Source organism: Rhamphochromis sp. 'chilingali' (genome assembly GCF_963969265.1).
Source record: "Rhamphochromis sp. 'chilingali' genome assembly, chromosome: 19".
Classification (NCBI taxonomy): Eukaryota; Metazoa; Chordata; class Actinopteri; order Cichliformes; family Cichlidae; genus Rhamphochromis; species Rhamphochromis sp. 'chilingali'.
Window position 1 is genome coordinate 30099530 of NC_137946.1, and position 23498 is coordinate 30123027.

The 23498-nt window shown below is 40.1% G+C and overlaps 2 protein-coding genes across 3 annotated transcripts in view; one reads left to right on the forward strand and one right to left on the reverse strand.

Moving 5' to 3' along the window:
• Positions 1–20457, reverse strand: part of pof1b (POF1B actin binding protein) — a 37961-nt gene extending 17504 nt beyond the window's left edge. The window contains exons 1-3 of one of the 2 annotated variants that reach the window (XM_080867762.1): positions 19859–20457; positions 15156–15236; positions 1610–1878 (exon numbers count right to left, since the gene is read on the reverse strand). In XM_080867762.1, coding sequence (XP_080723888.1) covers positions 1610–1878; positions 15156–15236; positions 19859–20242 — 734 coding nt within the window. In that variant the 5' untranslated portion in view covers positions 20243–20457. The remainder of the gene's footprint in view (positions 1–1609; positions 1879–15155; positions 15237–19858) is intronic. The other variant, XM_080867763.1, reaches the window with a different exon arrangement.
• Positions 20458–21905: 1448 nt separating this feature from the next.
• On the forward strand, positions 21906–23273 carry LOC308387508 (general transcription factor II-I repeat domain-containing protein 2B-like; the record flags this gene model as incomplete). The annotated part of the gene is made up of 1 exon (XM_080867614.1): positions 21906–23273. The coding sequence occupies one exon, from the start codon at positions 21906–21908 to the stop codon at positions 23271–23273; it is 1368 nt and encodes a 455-aa protein (XP_080723740.1).
• Positions 23274–23498: the final 225 nt, after the last annotated feature.

Consider the following 23498-nt stretch of genomic DNA (forward strand, 5'->3'; position numbering starts at 1 on the left):
TTCAAAATAAATCCATACTTCTCAGTTAAAACTTTTCTTTTTTTAAAAGCATATCACACAAAATAAAAGCTTTGTGTTTTGACTAGGTCATGGCCAGCTTTGCATTCTGCACTAAAAGTGTTGCAGAGCATGTCTGAGAACCAGACAATAGATGTCTTCATTTCACATCACTGCTTAAATAGCAGTGCAAGAAGTTGAAACAGGGAGCAAGAACGCTGTGTGAGTTTTTTTCATAAACTCATTCTTTTCAAGTAGTTCTTGCATCTGCTTTATATAAGAATAGAGGTTAAAATGCTAAAATTAAATAAAAATCAAATGTAAGCTTGGATTTAACCTCAAATTATGAAGACTCTTCCCTTAGGCTATTTTATTACAAAACACTGCATATAGTTTAACTGCTATGCAAATGATACCCAGTTATATTCACGCCAAAAATATTCCTAAAATGAGAAACATCCTGTCACATCCTGTGATACTAAGAAACTAGTCCACACATCTGGAACAATTGGAATTCCTTATTATCAGGCTTTTTTTTTTTTAAAAAAACACAGTCTAGAAGGAGAGACTATAGTAGGCTCCAGAACTGAATTTAAAATCCTTCATCTCACCTACAAAGTCTTGAATAATCAGGCTCCATTATATCTTAAAGGATTAGTACCATATCTTACTATCATACCTGAAATCTGTCTGTGTTTGTTCCTTTTTCCAATGCAGGAACTCCTGCAACACTTAAGGGAAGAGGAAAAATTTTATTGACTGACCAACGCGTCATTTTTGCTGTGATTTGTTCCTTCACCAACTCTTCCTACACAATCAGAAGTTGAGCAATCCAAATTTGCAACAAAGAACAAGATATGTCAACAGGCTAAAACTACCAAACTTTACTTTGCTATAAAAGGATTGCATCATTTTCATTTCACAACCACCAGCACGAACAGGCCATTTGCTACTTGTTTATTCAGTGGTTCTTAAAGTTTTAGAATGGGAGGCGGAGCCTCTCCTCTGAAAACAGCTTCAAGTTTGAATTCAGACGACAGACATCTTATCTACTTTTATGATTATACAGTAAAAAAAAAATATTAAAAAGTATATTGTTTTGTTTTGTTTTTTAAATGAACTGAATGAAGCATATCATTAATGCTGGATCAGATGACCCAGAAACATCCATTAGTTATGGCTCAGGCTGCTGGCGGTCTTCCCATGATGCATTGAAGGTTTCTTCTGTGCTCACGTCATTCACTCCCCATGTGTTTTATTACTGTCTTCTCTCTTATAGTGGCTTTTGTCCCCTCTCCCTATGCTCTCTTTTCTTTTCCTTCACTCCCATCGACTAGTTGAGGCGCAAAGCTGCCGTTCTCTAAGCCGAGTTCTGCCAGAGGTTACTTCCTGTTAAGAGGAAGTACTTCCTCCCTATTGTTGCCAAGTGCTTGTTCATAGGGGATGTATTGATTGTTGAGATTTTCCCTCTAATTTTGTGGGGTGTGTAACTTACAATATAAAGCATCTTGAGGTAGCTGTTTTTGTAAACTAGCACCAAATAGATAAAGTAATTTTAATCTTGTGTGTACACTGATGTAGATGTGAACTTAAATGCCTAAAGTTTACTTACTGTCCACGGATCTTGGACACATGCTCAGAGATGTAGGAGTGGATGTCGCAGTTCTTCCTGTAGACATCAGCCAGCAGCTCGCCGAAGTAACGTGTGTCCAGCTTTGTTGGCTCTGGTATCTCCTTCAACTCAGTCCTCACCTCCCTCCTTGAGATCTTCTCTATCACTGGAGGTGGTTTCGACTGTATGACATTAACAATCTCCACCTCCTCCACTTCTACAGCATCCCCCTCCTCCTCTTCCTCCTCCTCCTCTACCTCCAATTCAACCTAGAAGTACCAGGACAGAAACAGATCCATAAGCACTGTGTTTTATCCGAATGACATGATTAAGTCCTTTTTCAGTCTTTTTTCATGGTTAGTTAGCCAAAGGCTCTCGGAAACAGACACTGAATCGTATTCAAGAGAAAGCAGACATTTCTGCAAATCTGGACAGCACACATCAAATCAATCAATGAGTAAATAACGTTCAGATCACAAGTAAAGTAAATAAGTCTGTTAGGTAACCTGTTGGTTCTTGCTCCAGAAAGGTATTTTAAACATTTTCAAAGAAAATCACCAGAAGTGATTTAACACAAATGTAAAGACAGCAGGAAATAAGCCACACAAAGCAATTCAGGACGAGTCAGTATGATGACATGAATCTGTCATCTTTTGTCTGTTTCTCAGCCGATAACTGTAAGGAATGCAATTTTGTGCTTTAAGTAAATTTTCTTCTCAGCTACATGCTGAACACCTGCCAACAGGGATCACGCTTGAAAAGAAAAGAAATCCTTAGCAGACCGAATCACAGCTGCACTAAACGACATCTTAAACCTTTTTAAAGGTTAAATAAACACATTAAAAATTGCAGCTTATTAAACTGCTGCTTCAAAGGCCCCACTATTCTTGAGAGGACTTTCTAGGAAGGGTTAAAAGCCAACTACCAGGAGGCTGCACTCTTTTATTTACATAAGGATTACTTAAATATGTGGGGAGACAAGGCTTGGCTGGCAGTTTGCATTCCAGTTCATGTCTGAAGCTGATGGGGTTAAGGTCAAGACTGTGCAGGACACTTAAATACTTCTGCAGAATTGTCTTTATGGCTTTATGCGAAGAAGAACCATTGTGTTGAAATGCTGAAGGGGCTTCCCTGACCTGCTGGCCTTCACCATGCTGCACTTCCAAACTACACTCAATCAAAGCCAAACACATCTGTCAGCTGCAGCTATGTGCATGTAACAGCAGAGAATTGCAAAATGCTGGCTGTTAAAAAGCACTTATTCACAACTCAACCCTCCAGACCTTCAGTGACATCTTACAACAAGACAATCTCATCTCTGAATCTTTTGAGCTGAGGGAAAGTCCCAAGTAGTGGCTATAATTATTTACAGAGGAACAGAGAGTGACTGAGAGGAAAAAAACACTAAATGGTTTTTCAGGCATGTTTGTGTTTTGCCCATAATTCGAGACATTAATATTTCATTCAAGTTTACACACGAGGAGAAAAAAACTAAGATGAACCAAATGAGTCGATACTGTCATATTAAATCTTTAAACATGTTATTGCTCAAGAGCTATTATGTACATGGACAACCAGTCATTAACATAATAACTGCACTTTGATTTTATATCTAATTTCACTTTCTGTCCACTACAGGAGAGATATGTTTCACTAATACAATATTTGGCAGGCATTTTCACAGGGATACAGATTTTACAGGAATAGTCAAGCTGTAGTTTTTTAACTTTTTCACAATTTTAAAATTCCATCCATCCATCCATCTTCATCCGCTTTATCCGAGGCCGGGTCGCGGGGGCAGCAGCCCAAGCAGAGAAGCCCAGACCTCCCTCTCCCCAGCCACCTCCTCCAGCTTATCCGGGGGAATACCAAGGTGTTCCCAGGCCAGCCGAGAGATATAATCTCTCCAGCGTGTCCTGGGTCTGCCCCGAGGCCTCCTCCCGGTGGGACATGCCTGGAACACCTCACCCAGGAGGTGCCCAGGAGGCATCCTTGTCAGATACCCGAACCACCTCAGCTGGCTCCTTTCGATGTGGAGGAGCAGCGGCTCTACTCTGAGCCCCTCCCGGATGGCCGAACTTCTCACCCTATCTCTAAGGGAGAGGCCAGCCACCCTTCGGAGGAAGCTCATTTCTGCCTCTTGTATCCGCGATCTCGTTCTTTCGGTCACTACCAACAGCTCGTGGCCATAGGTGAGGGTAGGGACGTAGATCGACCGGTAAATTGAGAGCTTCGCTTTTACACTCAGCTCCCTCTTCGCCACAACGGAAGAGGGTGAATTTTAAAATTGCTTAGTAAAAAGTAACGTACAGCTGGGGCTCTTTGTTTACAGTTTCAAAGAGCAAACAGGGAGGTGATGTTCCCGTTATTTAAGTTTTGACTTAAAAAATATGAAAACTTAAAACTGTGACGAGTTTTACGTTTTAAAGTTTTAACTTTTTTTCATGCATTAAAATGTAAAACTAAAACTAGACTGAACTGTCTGACATGTTTTTAATGTTATAAATCACTAGTTGCACCCTTTCCACCACTGCTTAAAGGCTCAGTATTAACAATTAAATTAATAACACCTTATAAATAACAGTAATAAAACTAATAAAGACTCATCAACAGGCACATACTGTTCAGTTTTTTTCTTTTTATTTTACAGTTCACAGGTATAATTCATCCTGACTTTTATGTGAAAAAAGAACCCTACACAGGTTTTTACTGTCAGTGTGATCATGTTATTGCCTGACTCTGAGCACAGTATGTACTAGCAGGTTTTTTTAAGGCCTACCTGTGACTTAGGTGCACAGAAGTTGCAATGAGTGTGATGTCATGGTTTTGCAATGTACATCTGTGAGAATGCCAGCATCAACATAAAGAGTCTGGCACCACAGCTAAAACAATTCCTATTCCTGCTTATGCATTCTGTTAGTACAGAACGAGTACTTTTTACTTTTGGTACTTTAAAGTACATTCCACTACTAACGCTCCAGTTCTTACTTAAAAAGTATTTTTACGTGTTGAATTCTACTTATGGCACTTTTAAACTCAGGTATTTAAACACAGCAATTTGGCCTATTTGACGACCAACACTGGCGCTAACACTGAAAATCATGGCATTAAAGCTGCAAAAACAGCTACTTTATTATGTTCTAGGACTTTTTTAAAGATTTCTCTGCATTTATTTATTTAAAAACACCTGCGTGAATGATCTTTCCGGAATGGTAAACTCAGAAATTTCTTTTTAAAACTAAATACGTTGGACTAAACAAAGATAAGGATAAGATAAGATATTTCTTCCTACACATCCAAACCGTGGCTGAGCAAAGTGGTTCAGCCAGATTCCACACAAGCTCGAGGGAAGATCACAAGCTGGAATTTCCCACCAAGTGAAGTTCAAAGCATTGTGCCATTGGAGAGTCAGCAGGTCCTGCACAGAGCACTACAGGTGCAGCTTCTTTCACCACTGTCAGAGAGGTGTTTATTCACTAATACTGTGTTGCACAGTGCTAAAGAGAAAGGTGTTTTAAAATGTTTTGCTCATAAAAGAGACATACACAAGACTACAAACAAAAGAACTCTGCAGGATTTTTCTATAATTCATGCAAAAAATAGTTTTTTCCCTCCACACGATTAAACACTGCACACATACAGAAAGACATTACTGCAAGGTTGTGTCAACAGATTACATCATAATTTACAGCTTTTACTGATGAACTAGTATTTCAGCATATACGGTACATAAACACTACCAGTGGGAACCTTGGTTGTAATGCGGCAGGTTTCCTTTATGCATGGCTCATATAATAAACTGCTGTGTAAGTCCTATCAGGAAACAGTGGCACAGGAGGTGGGTGTTACTATTGTTAAAATAAGGGTCAAGGAAATTCCAGAGAAGGGAAGAAAAACACATGTAGTGAAACTGTTTAAATGCCTGAAAGACAGCAACAAGCTCAGGTAACTTCTCACAAGCTCTGGGAAGCCAGAAATGCAAGACAATCGCTTACCTGTGTGAGACAAGCCTGACTAAACCAAAAAAAACTGCTGAAGTTTCAAAACTTTAATCCCTCAACAGAAAGAAAGGCTTATCTCAATGTTATCTTTAATTTTTGCAAAGTGAAAATATAAACATCCCTCTAATCCTGAAAAAACCCACAGTAAGTTTCATGCGCATGATCTGTGTTACGTACTAAGTTAAGTCTCCCACCTGTTAGTATATTTTATTTGTACCTATTTTATTTTATTATTTTATTTACTTGTATTTATTTGGTTTCTGTGAAGCACTTTGGCCTACATCTGGTTTTTAAATGTGCTATATAAATAAAATTGTATTGTATTATGAGATGTGAGGCACAACAGACAATGAAAGCAGCACAAAAGCATGATAAACAGTAAGTAAAATGCACGTTTTTATATAATAAATCACACAAAGAGCGATTTTGTTTATTAAAACAGGTCCAGCTCTCACGGAGGAAGAAAAAACAAGCGACTCAGATGACGCACAACTCTGGTATTCGACAGGCTGTAAATCCTATCTAGACACTGTGAAACCTCGAGGTTGGTTAATGATCCCACACAGAGCTCAAAGGTCACAGCAGTGCCAAAGACTGGCACTACTTTCTCCTGTTTCTAATTCTTAAACAGTAAGAGAAAAATGGGAAACAAAAGGAATGAGGCGGCTACACAAAAACTATAACAGCGTGGAGGTGGGAGTGTCTGCAGAGAAAAGGAGTGTAGAAATGACTGACGGGCAGATCACTCTGGACACAAACACGACTCTAAAACAAGCCGCTTGCTATCAGCAGACATGCTGGTAATGGCGTGTAATCTATATAATATTATTAGTTTTCACAGGTTAGTGTCAAAAGTGTAAATATCCTCCTTTTTTTAATAAACTATATTCCACAGCTACACTCACCAGTCCCATTTAAAGTGACTTAAATGAGTTGATCTGTGATCTCTTTTATCTGTAAACATGCACATACAGCTTGGTAGCAATGTGGGTAGTTCCAATGAATAAAATCTCTCACAATGCACGACAGACAACTGGTATGAATGTCACGGTGGATCCACACACTAATTCAACAGTCTTTTAAAGCCACTTCCCACACGTCTTAGATTAAAAAAAACAAAAAAACAAACGGATATCAAAAAGATATAAAACTGCAACAAAATCTTCAAATTGCATACATTTATATATCAGGTCAATAAGTTTAAGGCTCTTTGAGCAAAAATCCAGTTTTTTGCTCAAAGAGCCTGAAATTAAACTTGACCCCTGAGCTCAATGCTCAGTGTTTGTTACAATGTTCACTTTTTTTGTGCTATTTTAAAGCCTAAAAATGTGTTAGCTACTCAAAAATAATACCAGTCAGTATGTCACTACAGGTTAATGCAAATAATCATTAGTTACAGCCTTTCAGCAGTATGAGGGTAATTGCGTTTCATGTTTACCATCTCAAATGGTTGAGGTGCTCCAGGTTGATTTTCTTCTTCTTAACTGGAGATAAGATTGTTTTTACCTGTGATAAGAAATCAGGTATTTTAAGTAAACGTGGTTAAAAAAAAGTTGAAAAGGCAGCAGCTTCCTGTTTTGAATGCAAACAAAACTTTTTCAGCCTTCAGTAGCTGACTGTCACGGGCTATGAATGGAGCTTCCACAAAGAGCAGTAACTCAATACATCATCACCTCACTTCTTCACCATGGCAGGCCTTCTGGTCAATGTGTGTGTGCGTCCGTGTGTGTGTGTGTGTGTGCAGGTCAGTGCATGAGCCACACAGGCTCTCAGAAGCCTGAGTGACTGAGAAACACTAGAGATTGTTACTGGAGAGAGAAGAGTCACGTTACCACACAAGCCTCTTTGTGTGAGTCTCTGTGAGTGCCTTTGTGTGTGCATACTGAAGAAAAAATCCTTATCATGCATGATTATTTAATTAAAAAATAATTTTAATTATTTTAAATTATTATGAATTATTGAGCCAGGAAGTCAGAAGCCGCATTAAAATGTGGAACTGAGGTGAAGGTGGGTTGCAAAGCTGCTTGCACATAGCCATCTACTGTTGGCAGACTGAAACAGCCTAAACTGAACTTCCTATTGAGACTCATATATAAGTTTCTGCTGAGCAATCGGCCATCATGTGAACGGCAGAGACACCTGCTGATCTGTCGACATCTTGGCAAGCCTGAACAAACATTAAATTAAATTTTTAAAGACATCAGACGTGTAAAATCCTTCATTCACAAAAGTGAGACAAGAGACATTTTAATCTTATTAAAAATAAACATTAAAATGGGATATTATTACAATAGAGTTTAATGCTGTTTTAAGCCAGACCTTTAGTTCACAGTTTTGTCCACAGTTTTCAGATTCCCTCAGTAGGAAATAAATAACTCCTACACTGGAAGCCACCGAGTAAAACTAAAACAGGAACTCAACAGGATGCATTGAACAGGTGGGATATTTGTTAGCTGGCAACACTGCATGTGTTGGGTTTCCAATTATAGTGCAGGGGCTTCTGTGATTATGACTATTAAGTTTGACCTTTAACAGGTACAGACTGTGTTACCTTAATGATTAGATGCTTGGATGAACCACAGTTTTGTAGCTCAGCAACAGCACTGACATGTAGTGCATGCTCGTGAAGATGGATTCAGTCACTGAAAACAAAAAAGGCCAGCCAAACCACAGTTTGTCTTGAAGGCAAGACGGATTCACATGTGATAGTGATATCCTACAAGAATCCAGCTACACCAGAAAGTATTATTTACACAACGTGTACATCAAATAATGACTATAATTACAAAAACATCTCTGGGCTTTTGGATATGAAGAGGGCAAAAGCTGGGGCTCACTCTGAACAGATCACCAGTCTGTATTTCTCTCATTTATGTGCCTTCAATAAATTGTGAGAAAAAAAGACAACAAGCATGAACGAGATCAACATAGCTGTGCCGGCTTTTTGAACTACAATTGATAAATGACTTTTAATCTGCTAATTTAATGGCAGTTCAACTTTCACAACCCCAAACCAAAACAAAATGTATAATCCATTAGCTTCAAAGAAAAAATAAAACATGACACTGACAACGAAAAAATTTGAAAACTTGAACTTGACTATGAAGTCAACTCAACTGAAAACCTCACTGAAGCCAAAGTGATTGCAGCATAAGGTTATAACTCTGTGTCTGTGGGTGTTTATCAGCAGAGAAGACTGAGGAGCAGATGGTATACTCATGATAAAAAACATGATGCATTTCAGCTCTTTGAAACTTGCTGATGTTTGAAAGGAGTTGACACTGCAGAAAATATGACAGGAAACTCACGTCAGACAGGCTGGATCTGTGTGGATCACCTGTTTGATCAGCTGTTGATCTTTTTAACAAGATAAAAAAGTGGACAGTGATAATTCCTAAGAGATTCCTTAAATTTAAACATTTAAAACATGATATCATCATTCTTGCTTCACCTCAATGTGACTCCCTTCTTCACCATCCTATAATTAGGCTTGAAAACCTCACATACCACACAGCTGTGAGAAAAACCCTCTAAGGAAGCATCGGCGCATAAACCTTCAGAAACCTTCAGCTCAAACACAGCTAATCACATTCACAGAAGATAGTCGCAAAGACTGCATCCTCCACACCAAACATGTCTGTCAACAACCATCCTGCTTAATTACCCATGAACCTGTAGATTTTTCATTTGGCAGAGAATTTTTGTCAGAGCACGAAATACTTCAGGGAATCCTTGAAATCTGATTCTTTACACGGCATCAGAGATCTAGAAGTTTCCATCCATTGTAAAAGACAGAAAAAATGCTGAATGTTGCTTCCACATCAGATATCTTCCTAAGAGAAACTATAAAGCCACACATTAATGCGTTGACCTTTACTATGTGAGAATTTACTATGTGCTTGCTGAATCATAAGTCATTAAATCAGACAGATCTCCTCTTCGGGGTCGTCTCTGTGCACCTCTGCACCCGTTCTAGCCCTGCTGCTATTTTTAAATCACTCCATGCAAGCACATGAAAAATTCACAGGAAGGCAAATCCACAGCCAAATGTTGTCCCTGAGGACTCCACAGTACCGTTCCTTATTAACGGTCTGGTCCTGTGGGACACATGTAAAAACCCTCCTCGTCCTTCTACTGACACATAAAGGTTGAGACAGTTTGACAAATATGTTAAATTTGAGGTTCAAAGTTAAAACAATTACGACATTCCTTCCCAACATTCATCCAAGTCAGAACAGGAGTTCCTTGGAGCTAATCTGCCCTAAGATGACCTTTGAGATGGAGTCTCCAAACCTTAAGATCCCTCCCCTGTTATTCTAAGCTCATATCTGTTTATTTTGGACAACTGTTTTTCTTCTTCATTTTTTCTTTATTTTGTTAAAAAACTGATTGCAACATCTTCTGTCATAAGCATTAATTCATGAAGAAAAAATCAGAGTAATTATGAAAACATTCTTTAGCTGCACCCCTGTTCTCGTTCGTCAGAGAACCGTGTTATGCTCTAAAACTTGCTCCGTGCAGGGAATCCAAGTGCTTTCGCACAAAAGTGGGAAAACATGAACCTGGCAGGGTGAATGAACAGGCCAAAACTACTGCCACACAGACAAAAGCCCTTCTGTTTAATAAAAATGAATCCTATCCTCAAGCAACAAGATTTCGCTTCGAATAAAGCAAGAAACACATGTGCAGACATGCTTTTTACTATACCTTGCAAAAGCTGGGGCCTTCATGTAACACATGAATCTGCTACCATGTGAAATTTGCGTTTCATTGCACCAGATGTCACAGTCAAACCCGCTCCCAGGTCATAAATATGCTAATATATAGAATTTTAACTTCAGCCTGTACAGACCTGCAACTGTAAACTTTCATTTGCATGCAAAGCAGTGGAGCGGTGTAGAGTGTCCTACAGTCACTGCACGCTGATTGGCTCTGTGACAGCAGCATTTTAGGTAGTGATGCATTTTAGAGAAGCGTCCCTTGCGTGCCTGTGGAAGTCTGTTTATGTTGTGTGTGTGTGTGTGTGAGAGAGAATAGGTTAAATGTTTTTTTCACTGTGGGTAACATTTTCAAAACTGGTCCGGCAACTTTTTTCTCCTTTGATCTTCCCGTGTTTGTCGCTAGAATTTAAGCCGAGACTTGGCTGGTGACAAACATGATGTAGGTCACAGCGGTAATGGTTACCTGGTCAGTGCAAAGGAAGCGCTATATTCATTTTCTTCTCTGTAGGCGCCTGATACAAGTCAGATCTACAAAACAGAGTTTGATCTTGAGAAGATTCAGTTATGCCACACCTTCCATTCAGGGTTAACTGATACTCTTTGTTAATCAGTCGCGTCGTGTTGCTTTTGGAAACATTTTATCTGCTGCTGTCACACACTGTACAGCCTATGAAACATGACTTCATTCAAACCAAAACAAAAATGTGAACAGCCTCCAAAAAGAGTAGCTGGGACTCTCTATCAGTTCATTTAGAACTGAAGAAGCCTTTTGGATGAGAGGTGAAACACACAAGTCCAGTTCTCTTCATTTCAAGCGCTCAACGATTACCTGGATGATGTAGAACCTACACAGATGTGAGGCAGTTACCTCACATCTGTTAGAATCTAACAGATGTGAGGTAACCGCCTGTGCATCTAACAGTCAGATCATAGTATTTAAATGTATATATGTTACCTTACCCTAAAGTAAAAGCCCTTTACAGCTCTTTGTATCGTGCTTTAAGTGTGCATATTTCTATTGTATAGATGGGCATTTTAACAAGATTGATGTGCCTTTGGAGTCAGCCTGCAGAACTGCAGTTTCTAGCAGGTATGCATTGGCTTCACTTTTCAGGCCTGGAGGTTGCAGCTCATGGGTGAATTTCCCTTTACGCTTCAGATTCTACCTCTTATCCACACTGTGCAGCCTCATTGCGCTATGGCTGATGATGAATATGGAAAAAGGTGAGAGGTAAATGACCAGTCTGCCAATTAGCATCTGCATTTGCATCTAATAACCAATCCCCACCGCTCTCAAGTGCTCAGGGAATGTCTTTCAGTCCTCAGATAACAAAGGTCAAAAGGCCTCCGTGACATTCAACAGCACTCCAGCCGTCTCTGCACACTACAAGAATCCATCATGTTTTGGGTTTTGTTTTCTGAACTTGTTCCCCTCCCACGGAGATGGACAATTTTAGCCCTCCAATCTTTCCGGCCTCACCGGTGGGTCCGTGTTCATTACAAACACGCTGTGTGTTGAGAAATGTTTTAGTCAAATTTCCAAGAATGTGTCACACAGTAAGAGTGGCGTTTGTGCTCAAAGTGGCTTCAAATGACTTCAAAAAATGTTAAAAATGAAAACCATCATTAAAGTCAGGAGCAGACTGACAGACATTTCTTTTTCTGAGAAAAAAAAAAGTCAGGTCAACCACAATTTGCTTCATGTCACTTTATCCTCACTAAAAATGAAATCATCAAGAAAGAATTCTTCAAGCAGGTCAAGAAAAGCTGATTAGTAATAAGTTGTCACTGACGAGCTGACGGGAAAGAACGCTGCGAGCAAGTTGGAGCGAAAGCAGATTAGAGGCAGGGGTAACTCCAGGACACTCTGCAGATGGTTGATGTACGAGCAAAGACTGTGATTACGAAGTTTTACCTTTTCATATCAAACCATTTTATTCTAAGATTAAGTGAAAAGAAATGAAGAAAAAGACAAAAATACCAAAGAAGACATAGAAAAAGATGAAAAAGTCATAAAAGCAAAGAAAGAACACAGGAAGTGAATGAGTTTGACCAGACGGGCTTCACCGATGCTGATAAAAAGTGGCTTGTGATATTTTCATCAGACTATCAAAACATGCAAATGACAATGCTGTAAGCTTATAAGGCAATGTAGCTACCTATAATCAGGCTGGTACAATATTTGTTGAATTGCAAAGTTTTACAGCATTGGAATAGTTAACTAGGGTTTCATTTACACAAGCCATTTCTTTTTTATCAAGTGGTCAAAAGCAGCTTTACCTTCACAATAAACAAGTCAAAGGTCATAAAAGTGGAAATATGTCAGTGATAAAGTATTACATAACTGTGGACTGGCTGATTAATTTGTTAGTGGACTTAACAGACTTAACAGTGTGTTTAGATACACAGGATTTTCTTCGGCTGTGCCAAGAAAAAATGCCACACCAGCTCGATAAATCAAAGATCCTCCCTCCTGTAACAACAGCCATATACATGACACTGCAGGTTCAAATCAAAAGAATGCATCCACCTACAGCAAAGGCCTCTGGGAAGTGGCCAGACACACCTCAATTTTCACACCCACCCAGCATGGTTTGTCAATGTTGTGACCGTTTCTGGTCCTGTGATTACGAACAAAGTGCTGTGATAACAGTGTGACTGTAAAGCAGGGCGTTGCTGCCTGCACAGAAAGCATGCATGTGCAATGAGTTGCCCCTGGCTGAATTCATTTTAAAACAAAACCAGATAAAAAACAGAAAACACTTGCTATGCTACTGTACTTTGATGAACTAGTGTTCCCATGTTGAGACTGATGGGTGTGTCCCTGCCTAACTGACAGACGAACTCCACACCCCTTCTGCATTTTTCCGTCTTTTTCAATTTTCATGTTGAAGAAACAGCTTTGACTTCAAAGTGTCTGTAACTACAGACAGAAACCAACAATTGTTGTATCAAAAATATTGGACTATGATCAGATTTTTCTGTGTTCAGATTATCAAATTCATAATTTGATTCATAACAAGTTGAAGTCTTGTCTTTTGGGTTTAAATTTTGATTATTTTTTTGTTGCATCAGTGCTGATGCTCAGGTACAAGCAAACAGTCTTTCGGTGATTAGACATCAATGTGCAGCATGTTTCTAACCACACAACTAATGTACATGTTTAAATATTCGCTGAAATGCGGCAGAAACAAAAGATAGATTTAAACGTTTTAACTGTCCAGTCACTCTCTGCCTCACAACTTCACATTTATGTTGAATTACTGTTGATTTAATTTGTATATAACTGTAATGCAGTCCATCCTTTGCGTTTACATGTCAAACACAGTTTGGGGGTTTCCTTGCTCTTGAATGCTTGCAGCATGAACCTGTTGAACTAGACTGTGGTGTGGTGCAAAACCTCTTCTCTCTAAGTTTTTCTTTTTAATCTTGAAATGACACTGTCAGACAATGGACCCACCTCTGACTTGTTATAACAAGCTACAGTCTCATTTGCCTAATGATGTGTTCATCACTGACATGAAATGTCTGTTGGTGGAGTTTCGACCTGTATTCCTATTGCTGCTGACTTTTTTCAAATATTATTCTTATCATTATTTGCACTTTTCGTTCATCTTAACACCATGAAACAAACTAAATATACTTTAAATAGATTTGAAGCTTGTGCTCTTGTAGCTTTAAAATCAGTGATGAGTAGGGATGGGTATCGAAAACTGGTTCTTGTTGAGAACCGGTTCCCACTGTTCCAATTCCTTGGAATTGTTTGCCATTTTTGCAAACGATTCCCTTATTGATTCCAGTCGCCCCGAATGACGTCACCACGTTGCGGAGCGTCATTTACCTGGCAGGAAACATGTCGCTAAGCGGCTCAAAGGCTCAAAAGTTTGGTTATACTTTACGAGAACGGATGACAACAGGGCAACTTGCAATACTTGCAAAGTAGATATTTCATTTAAGGGAGGAAACACTACGAATATGCAAAAGCATTTGCTCACAAAACACACGATGACCTTAAATGAATGTCATGTTTTTAATTCGCTCCAGACTCGTGAAATCCAACCCAGCAGCAGCGGTAACGTTCGCACGTCCTCTCCCATTAATGCGGCAGGTAAATAATCAACTAACAGTGCATATTATGTTAGCGCGATCTGCCTTATTACAAAACCTGCCATTACTGTGCATTTAGGTGACTATGATGAGAGAGACAGAGTTTGGCTGGCTCAGATGCTGGCAGTTCTCACTGCAGTCTACCGGTAGCGTCTCCTTTCAGGCCAGGATAGACGAATGTCACCGAGCAGTGTCTAAGTTTGTGGTCAAAGGTTGCCACAGCAGATGCCCTCGATTTTCGGTAAGTGAATGTGTTTAATTGTAGGCAGGGACATTACTGGATATTCTTGTGTAATTGCTACAGAATAATTTATGTTATACTTTGTTATTGCTACAGAAGAATATTTATTTTATTATTTTACATTTACAATTTTTTTCCTGGGGACCCTGTGACACCCATTGAAGAGCCGTAGGCTGTGGATCTCTTAAGATCTCACTGCTGGGTTTGTAAGGCCATGTTACCTCTAAATTTCTATCTTGTTCAAAGAGAAGATATAAAACAAAGTTCTAAGCTAATCGACCTTAGTGTTCTCCTTTTTAAAAAAAGAATCGATAAAGAATCGAATCGTTAAACAGAATCGAAAATGGAATCGGAATCGTGAAAAACCCATCCCTGGTGATGAGCTAATGCTTAGGCAGTACAGAGACTTCTGCTTTATAGAGCATTTTGTACCCAGTAAGGAGGCTTTTGTGACTGGGTGAATGTGAGGTCCTTACCTCCTCCTCAACACTTGTCGCAGGGCTCTTGATAGGACTGGTTGAATGGCTGAACACAGATGAAGACTTCCTGCTGGTGCTCTGAAACAGTTGGCAAAAGAGGGAGAGAAGAAAGAAGAGACTGTCAGACATAAAGAGAACTACAAGAGACCTCAGTCCTTGGGACACCCATAAAACCCATTGAACCCCATCAAAATAATCATCATTTATCTTATACTGGGCTTTGAGAAGCCCTGTTTGAAACAAGCTGCACCACTCTGTGATGCAATATGAATCCACTAGTAGAAAAAACTGAATCTGAAACTGAGCCATCAGAGCAGTCAGAAGCTGAGGCCCGTTAGTAACATGAATCTTGCTCTGCTAGACCCAAACATGGCCTCACTGTCCTACAACACTCAACCCCATTTTACTTATTCGTTTCCCAGGTTCTTCCTTGTACTCTTCAAATAAATAATTACATGGTATACAAACTCTATGTCCAACATACAGTGTGTTTAAATAAATCTGAATTTGTGATTTTGTATCATGACCTTCAGGATATCCAGTTCAGAGCACTAATAAATAACAGTGCAAAATAAATGGAGCTCATTGGGAAGTTAAGTGCAACTTGGAAAAATTAGAAAGCTTATTATTTCCCATTTGAGGGCGTCTACCCAGCAACAACATGCCAGAAATTTGAATACAGCTGCTTTAGCCTTGTATGCTTTAGAAATTTTAAAAAAGGGCTTCCTGACATTGTGAGAATTGTTGACACTTGTTTTTTTTTTCACTCTGAAGGCATTAACAAAACCAAAAATTGAATCCGAGCCAGTAAAAATCAAAATACATTCCAATGAGGCAAACAAGCTGTGAATTAGACAAAAAGCGGTCCATGGGTCATGAGGTTTGCAGCTAAGACACAGTAGAAATCTGAAATGCTCAGCTATTTTTCCCCATGAATCTATTGATAATAAAAGTATACACGGATGCACACGCCAATTAAAAGTTTTGCAATGCTTTAAAAATCAGAAAACAAATCGGTACACCAATACACCAGCGCCAGATGTTGTATTTTAAATGAAACATGCTTTACCCATGAGAATCCCTACTTTGTGGCTCTTATTTTTTCCTTTCTTGCCCACTGAGGCATTGAATTGTGATATGTTGTGTGCAATTCTCCAGGATGCTCTTGTAAGTTACTCGAATTCCCATTCCTAATCAGTCAGTCCTATTAAAGTGAGACGTCTGGACAACGAACTGTTTCAAAAATGATGTTTAACCCTTTATCTACCATGGGCCTGCTAGCAAGCCCATTTTACAAGTCCTCTTTAAATGACTGCAACTTCATTACCGTTTCCAACAGAGATAAAATTAAACAGTTTAAGAAAGAAGGCTGTATGGGAATAATCAGTGTATAATGACAGTGCAAGACATTCAGAAGGTATTGTTGTCTGAACACAGACAGAACGAATCCCCTCTGCCTAGATTTACTATGTCTGCTTCTATTCCCTTACTTTCCTGAATGATGAGATTTTAATCTTTTTACAATTTTATAGCCAAGATAAAAAATAGGTATTTGAGGCCTTTATGAATCTTGGTCAATAAAGGGTTAACAAACACCTTTGATGATTACTTGAACTATAAACAATGCAAACGAGTGCCAAGAGTAACATAAAAATGATAAACGGTCAAATACAGCATGTAGTACTACTACATTACTATACTACATGCACAGCCTCCAGTCATTAAGAGCTAACTATAGAGCATGGCAGCTTTTTCTAAAGTGAAAGTCCTGTAAGTTACTGGCACAACAAATCAGCTTCAGCTCCTTCAATAATTAAAAAAACGAAAGACGAAGTTAAACACTCGATCACCAGAGTCTACTTGAGCAGATGTAGATCCCATCAGGTGGAACAATAAATGAGTCTTCAAAAGTCAGGGCGTGCCGCCTCAGCAGTCAGACGGGGTGTGGCAGCACTTCTTTATCACACACGGTGTGAGCACTTAGCTTTCAATGCAGTGGCTTAAGCAGCAGAATGAGCCTGAAATTGTAAGTAGCCAAAGTAAAAAAAGACGCAGAGGAAGTTTTTCAATTCTGCTGCACTTGACGCTAGATATATGAAATAAAATCATCATTAAAGAGGCAGATAAAAATGTAGAAAGCTGATATAATTCAAATGTTTTCAGCCTGCAGCAGAAACCTTGTGTAAACCATTGCAGGCACAGAGGCCAACATATTCAGGAAGCAATTACTGGAGCAGGGAAATGTTCGCTGGCAAGACTTTGGGAATTGGAGGACCACACCGGTGTCTCGTAAATCAACAAATGATCAAGGAAGATTAAGATTCAGAGAAATCGGAGCTCAGGCTGAGTGTACTCAGGTGGCAAAACTCAAGAGACCTAGAGCACACTTGGTAGTGATCATGAGGACGTACTGCTAATGATGCCATATCGTATTTTGCCAGCGACCGAGCTCTAGGCTGTTTGTTTTACTGGCAATGGGCCGAGCTGGCAAAAGTTCCTTAATCCTTGAATAAATGTGGGGAGATAATGCAAGACATTTAAAGCACTTTATTCTTACCTCTACTATAGTAGCTTTGTATACTTCACCATTAAAGTTATTCATCAGTTAGCCCGTGGCTTCTTCTAATTGGCTTCACCTTACAAACTGATGATTTTAACTACAAGTGGATGGTGCTGCTGTTCTCACAGCCAGAGTCATGTGCCTGAGATGACTATTTTCCTTTCTAACTGACCTCATAAAGAGCTAAGAGCAGAAAAAAGTGCCTTTACCTGAGCATTAATAGGAGCCTGAAGCCTGAACATCTGGGTCATACATTATCTGCCTTTTCAGCACAGCAATAATTTACTGGGTAATCAGTTAAGGAAACTAAATACTGTAATCAGAGTATCTAAATCTAAAGAAAAGACCCCCACCTCAACTACTAACAGTTATTCAACAAGTCTACTAGCCCCCTTCTAGAAGATGTTTTGCAGACACGGTACGACGACCTCCATGTGTAGCTTCAATGTGAGCGGTTGGTTGTGCTCTCTGTGTTTGTATATAATTAACAGAAGTTCTTGCTGTAATACAAGTAAGTATTTATGTACTCATGCATTTCTTTAAAGACATAAAATAATGTTAAAGAATTTTCAACTAAATGATTTCTGGCTTTATTCTGGATATTTACTTTACTCTGCATATTGTTTTTAATCTAATGAAGCGATACACATGACATATTTTCACTCTGCTAAACCCCACTTAAAAAAAATAGCATATGCAGTAGTGATGTGTCGGTCGCGAACGAAACGGCCCTTAGAGCCGGCTCTTTTTAGTGAGCCAAGCCGAAAGAGCCAGAATTCCCATCACTAATATGCAGTATAATGGATTGCATTTATATAGCGCTTTTCAGGGCCCTCGAGGCGCTTTACAATTCCACTATTCATTCACTCTCACACTGGTGGAGGCAAGCTACAGTTGTAGCCACAGCTGCCCTGGGGCAGACTGACAGAGGCTGCCATATCGCCCCATCGACCCCTCTGGCCATCACCAGTAGGTGATAGGTGACCGAGACTGTCCGAGCCGGGGCTCGAACCCGCAACCTTCTGGTTACAAGACAAACTGCCAACTCTTTGAGCCACGATCGTCCGTATTAAATGGGAAAGGCTCAATTTTATATTTACATAGTAAAAATATAAATTCCTCCTTCATGCCAGCAAATCAGAAAAAGTGTCTTCAACTGCACAAACATCACCTCAGCCTTGAGAAAATTTACAGCACAGTGAGAGAAATGAGAAGCTGATGCCATATTAGGAACATGCTTACATGGCTAATGCTTTCCTGATGGCTGACCCATACTATCTGCACACAGCAGCCTCCCTGCTCTGATAGCTGACTGCAACTTAAACCAATCACCCATCTAAAGATGCTTAACAGCCATGTGTGAGCAGAAACTGATTTATACCAACACAAGATCTAGTAGATTGCATCAAAACCACCAAATCTGTACTGATACTCATATTTAGCATTTTATGCTTGTGTTTTTATCTCTAATGGGTAAAACGCTTAGTTTTAGTGAGTGAAATCAGTCAGTACGTAGCCCACTGTACTGTGTTAAATAAATTATTTTGGGGGAAATGCAAACATATAACAGTATAACAGTATGAAAAATGTCTAGTTTATTTATATCTAATGTAAATAACAGAAGATAACCGAATGTGCTTTAGAGACACATTTACATTCCAGGCGTCCAAAGAAAATACATTTCAAAATACATGAAAAGTTGAAAGGTGTGTTTTGTTGTGTTAACCAATAATGAGTTATTTAGTGGTCATTAAAATGTCAGATGATTAATTTCAAACACACATGGAAAACAAACACAAGTAATATAAAAGCAGTGGTGGAAAAAAGTAATTTTTATATTAAAAAGAAATCCCTGAAAGTGCTGCCTGAAGATATCTGATTTCTAATGAAGCTTCTGCAAGGATCTCATGTTTTGGAAACTCTCTGTGGTGTTTTGCATCACACCAACAAAGAAGAGTTTAATGTGGGTGATTATTGTGGGTATTGCAAATAACATATCTTAAGAAATCTTCATTCTTAGTTGCTGTCAGTAAACCATATTCCTTTTTTGGTTTGACTCCCAGTATTTCTTAGACTTTTGAACTGACTAAATAATAAGAGTTGTGGGGGGAATACTGGTTGAATGCGCGCATGACCTCACCTCTGTCATGCTGAGATCCTGGTACATGTAGTCGTTTTGGTTGCTGATGCTCAGCTGTTGCATATTCTGCAGGTACATCGGGGACACCACCTGCTGCATCACAGGCTGCTGCATCATAGGCTGCTGCATCAGGACGAAGGACTGCTGCTGCTGCTGCTGCTGCACAGGGACCAGGTACCGCAACGTCCCATAGCTTGCGCCGTTTACCGCGTACGGCACCGCGGACACCTGAGACACCTGAGACATCGGTGTCACCGACGACACGGAGCTCCCGGAGAACACAGGGCTGGGGGAGACAAGCCTTGTAACCATCGGCTCCGGAGAGGCCTGTAGATTCCTGAAGCTGGTCGTCGTCGTGATCGTTTTCTTGTTCATCTGAGACATCTTGATGGATCGGCCCAGAACGTCACAAAACCGACGGAGCGACAGCTGAAGTGGGGAAAACGCACAGCGGGATAAAACAGAGCAGGTCTGTCAGCGCTGGCTGGGCGGAGGAGTCGATCCACCCGAGTTTAACTTCCACCTCTGCCGAGCAAAGTCTGGTCAGAAACGTACTGCTTGGAAAGGAAAACCAAACTCTTGAGGGAGGCGGGCGCTCTACTCCTCTGTATGCAAATCCTGGTGTGCGCGCCACAAAGTGGGAGGGCGCAGGGCGAAAACGCTGCTCACGACCTACAAAGTTCAAACTGACTGCGCTTCGTCTCAATGGCCACATAGTTTGTAACCTGTAATAAACGAGTTACCACCACGCCCTGATCTTGGCTGTGCGGGGAATGTGTGCTGCATGCTCCTCCAACACCGCCAAACACTTTACCTGTACACCTGTGCTAAATGCTGAAGAGGTGTTCTCCCTTTATTAATGTGTTGTATGTCAGGTTGGACTTTATATAGGCTGTACCTGAAGAAAATGCAGGTAGCCAGTGAAGTTAGACATTAAAAATGATGCAAGTCAGCCGCTAGGCGGAGACAAACACTCACTTATGTTACAGACAAACACTGAACAACTAAAACAATTACACATAATGTAAGTTCAAATGTAAGCACAGGTTTTAGTAAATCAGTGAGTATATATAAACTCATGACAATAAGATGTTGCTTAGTTTTTGTTTATGTGAAATTGGTTGCAAAAAATGTTCAGCACGGCTGTAAAATTATATTTGACCAAAGGCAGAGTGTAGAAGTGTTTGCAGTATTATTAGTTTTGTAACAATTTTTTACTCATTAGCTGTGTTTTTATTAACATTTACATCAGGGGTCACCAACACGGTGCCCGCGGGCACCAGGTCGCCCGCAAGGACCACATGAGTCGCCCGCGGGCCTGTTCTAAAAATAGCTCACCATAACAACTTACCAGTAAGCTGCATCTATTTTTATTTTTTCTTGCTATTTTTTTTTAATCACAATTGCATTGGCGTTAATTTGTTAGAGATAATATATAAAAAAAAAAGTTTATTATTAAATATTAGATCATGATCTAATATTTAGTGCTAGCTGGTCTCCACGGAAACAGTTGCCGTGAAGACCAGCAAAGGCAAAGGTGAGGAGATGAGGAAAACATGGCGGAAAAAAGGAAGAAAACATATAATTTTCACAGTGAATGGGAGGAAGAGTTCTTTTTTACCTCTGTGAAAGATTCATGCGTGTGTCTCATTTGCGGGGCAACTGTGGCAACGGCAAAGCGGCACAACGTGGAGAGACATTTCCGAACGTGTCACACAAGCTACCATGCTAACTACCCGAAGGGCAGCACACTGCGAGCGGAAAAGGCCCGCGAATTAAAGGCAGGTTTGAGCAAACAGCAGTCTTTTTTCACGAGACCGGTGAAAAACTCTCAAAAAGCAACCGAAGCCTCATTTAGAGCTACACATTTCATGATTAAGAAAAAGAAGGCATTTTTAGACGGGGAGTATTTCAAAGAAGCAATGATGATAATTGCAAAAACTGTGCTTAAAGACGAGAAATATGGAAACGATGTAATCGCCACTCTCCACTCTTCTAACAATTGTAGTTGCCCCCAGCAACTACAATTGTTAGAAGAGTGTCGGCTATGTCCGGGAACTTGGCCGATCAGTTGGATCAGGATCTGGCAAAGTGCAGTTGGTTTAGCATCCAGTGTGACGAGTCCGTCGACAGCAGCAGTACAGCACAGCTGATGGTCTTTATCCGGATGGTATTTGATGGTTTCTCCACAAAAGAAGAACTTCTGACACTACTGCTGCTAAAGACAACAACGAAGGGAGTTGACATCTATAACGCGGTGAAGGAGTTTTTCGCGAAGAAAAAGGTACCGTTGGAAAAGCTGGTATCAGTGACTACCGACGGGGCTCCTGCTATGCTCGGCCGACATACGGGATTCATCGCTCACTGTAAAGGTGACACAGAGTTCCCAAACTTCATGCATTACCACTGCATCATTCACCAGCAGGCGTTATGCGCAAAGGTGATCGGCTTCGAGCACGTCATGACTCCCGTCGTGAAGATCATAAACAGCATCCGCTCCAGAGCTAAACAGCACAGAACATTCAAGGTGCTATTGGAGGAGCTGTCAGCTGAATATGGTGACCTGCTACTACATACGGAAATCCGATGGCTCAGCAGGGGACGGATTTTGCTTCGTTTTTTGTCACTTTTGGGTGAAATCAAGGAGTTCATGCAATCCAAAGGGGAAGACACATCTCTGCTGGAGGACACTGAGTGGACACTTGACCTTGTGTTTTTAACAGACATTACTGGGAAACTGAACCATTTGAACTGTGAGCTGCAAGGCAAAGGTAAGACTGTTGCTGACATGATAAGTGCTTTAAATGGATTTAAAGCCCAGATGAACATTTTCTCTGTGCATTTACAGAGAAAAAAGGTGCTGCACTTTCCCTCTGTGCAGATGGTGTTGAAAGACAATGCTTCTGCATCTGAGACTTTTGACAAAGTTGCAGAAAAGTACACTCAAGTCATAAACCGACTTGGTCAAGAGTTTGAGAACAGGTTTTGTGACCTTGATCAGCTTGAGCCATGTGTCTCATTTGTTTCCAATCCTTTCATGAATGTGGACACAACATGCATTGCTGAGCAACTAAGTTCAATGTTCAGCTTGGATGCTGGACAGGTGGAAATCGAAATTGTAACATTGCAAAATGACGTCCACCTCAAAGCCTATCTGGGTGCACCAAACTTTTGGTGCCTTGTTGACACAGAAAAGTACAGTGGTGTGTGCACAGCAGCTATGAAGGTTGCCAGCCTGTTTGGTTCAACCTATCTTTGTGAATCAGCCTTTTCTGACATGAACTTCATCAAGAACAAACACAGAACACGCCTCTCCGATGCACATCTGCAAGACTCACTCAGAGTTGCAGTGTCACGTTATACCCCAGATTACAACACACTGGTGAACAGCATGCAATGCCAGGTTTCCCACTAACAGACAAAGAAAGCCATATTAGATGTTCTCAGTGGCAACATTACAGTGTCATGTCAAAGTTGAATTTAATTATTGAAAAACAAATGTGTTTGTTAAGTGTAACATGTGACAATTTGCTTTAAAATGCTGCCAATTTGGTGAAAAGTTCTGTAAAATTTGAAAGTTGATTTTTTGTATGTTACATACATACAAAAATAATGTATGTAACAGTGCACGATTTGTTAA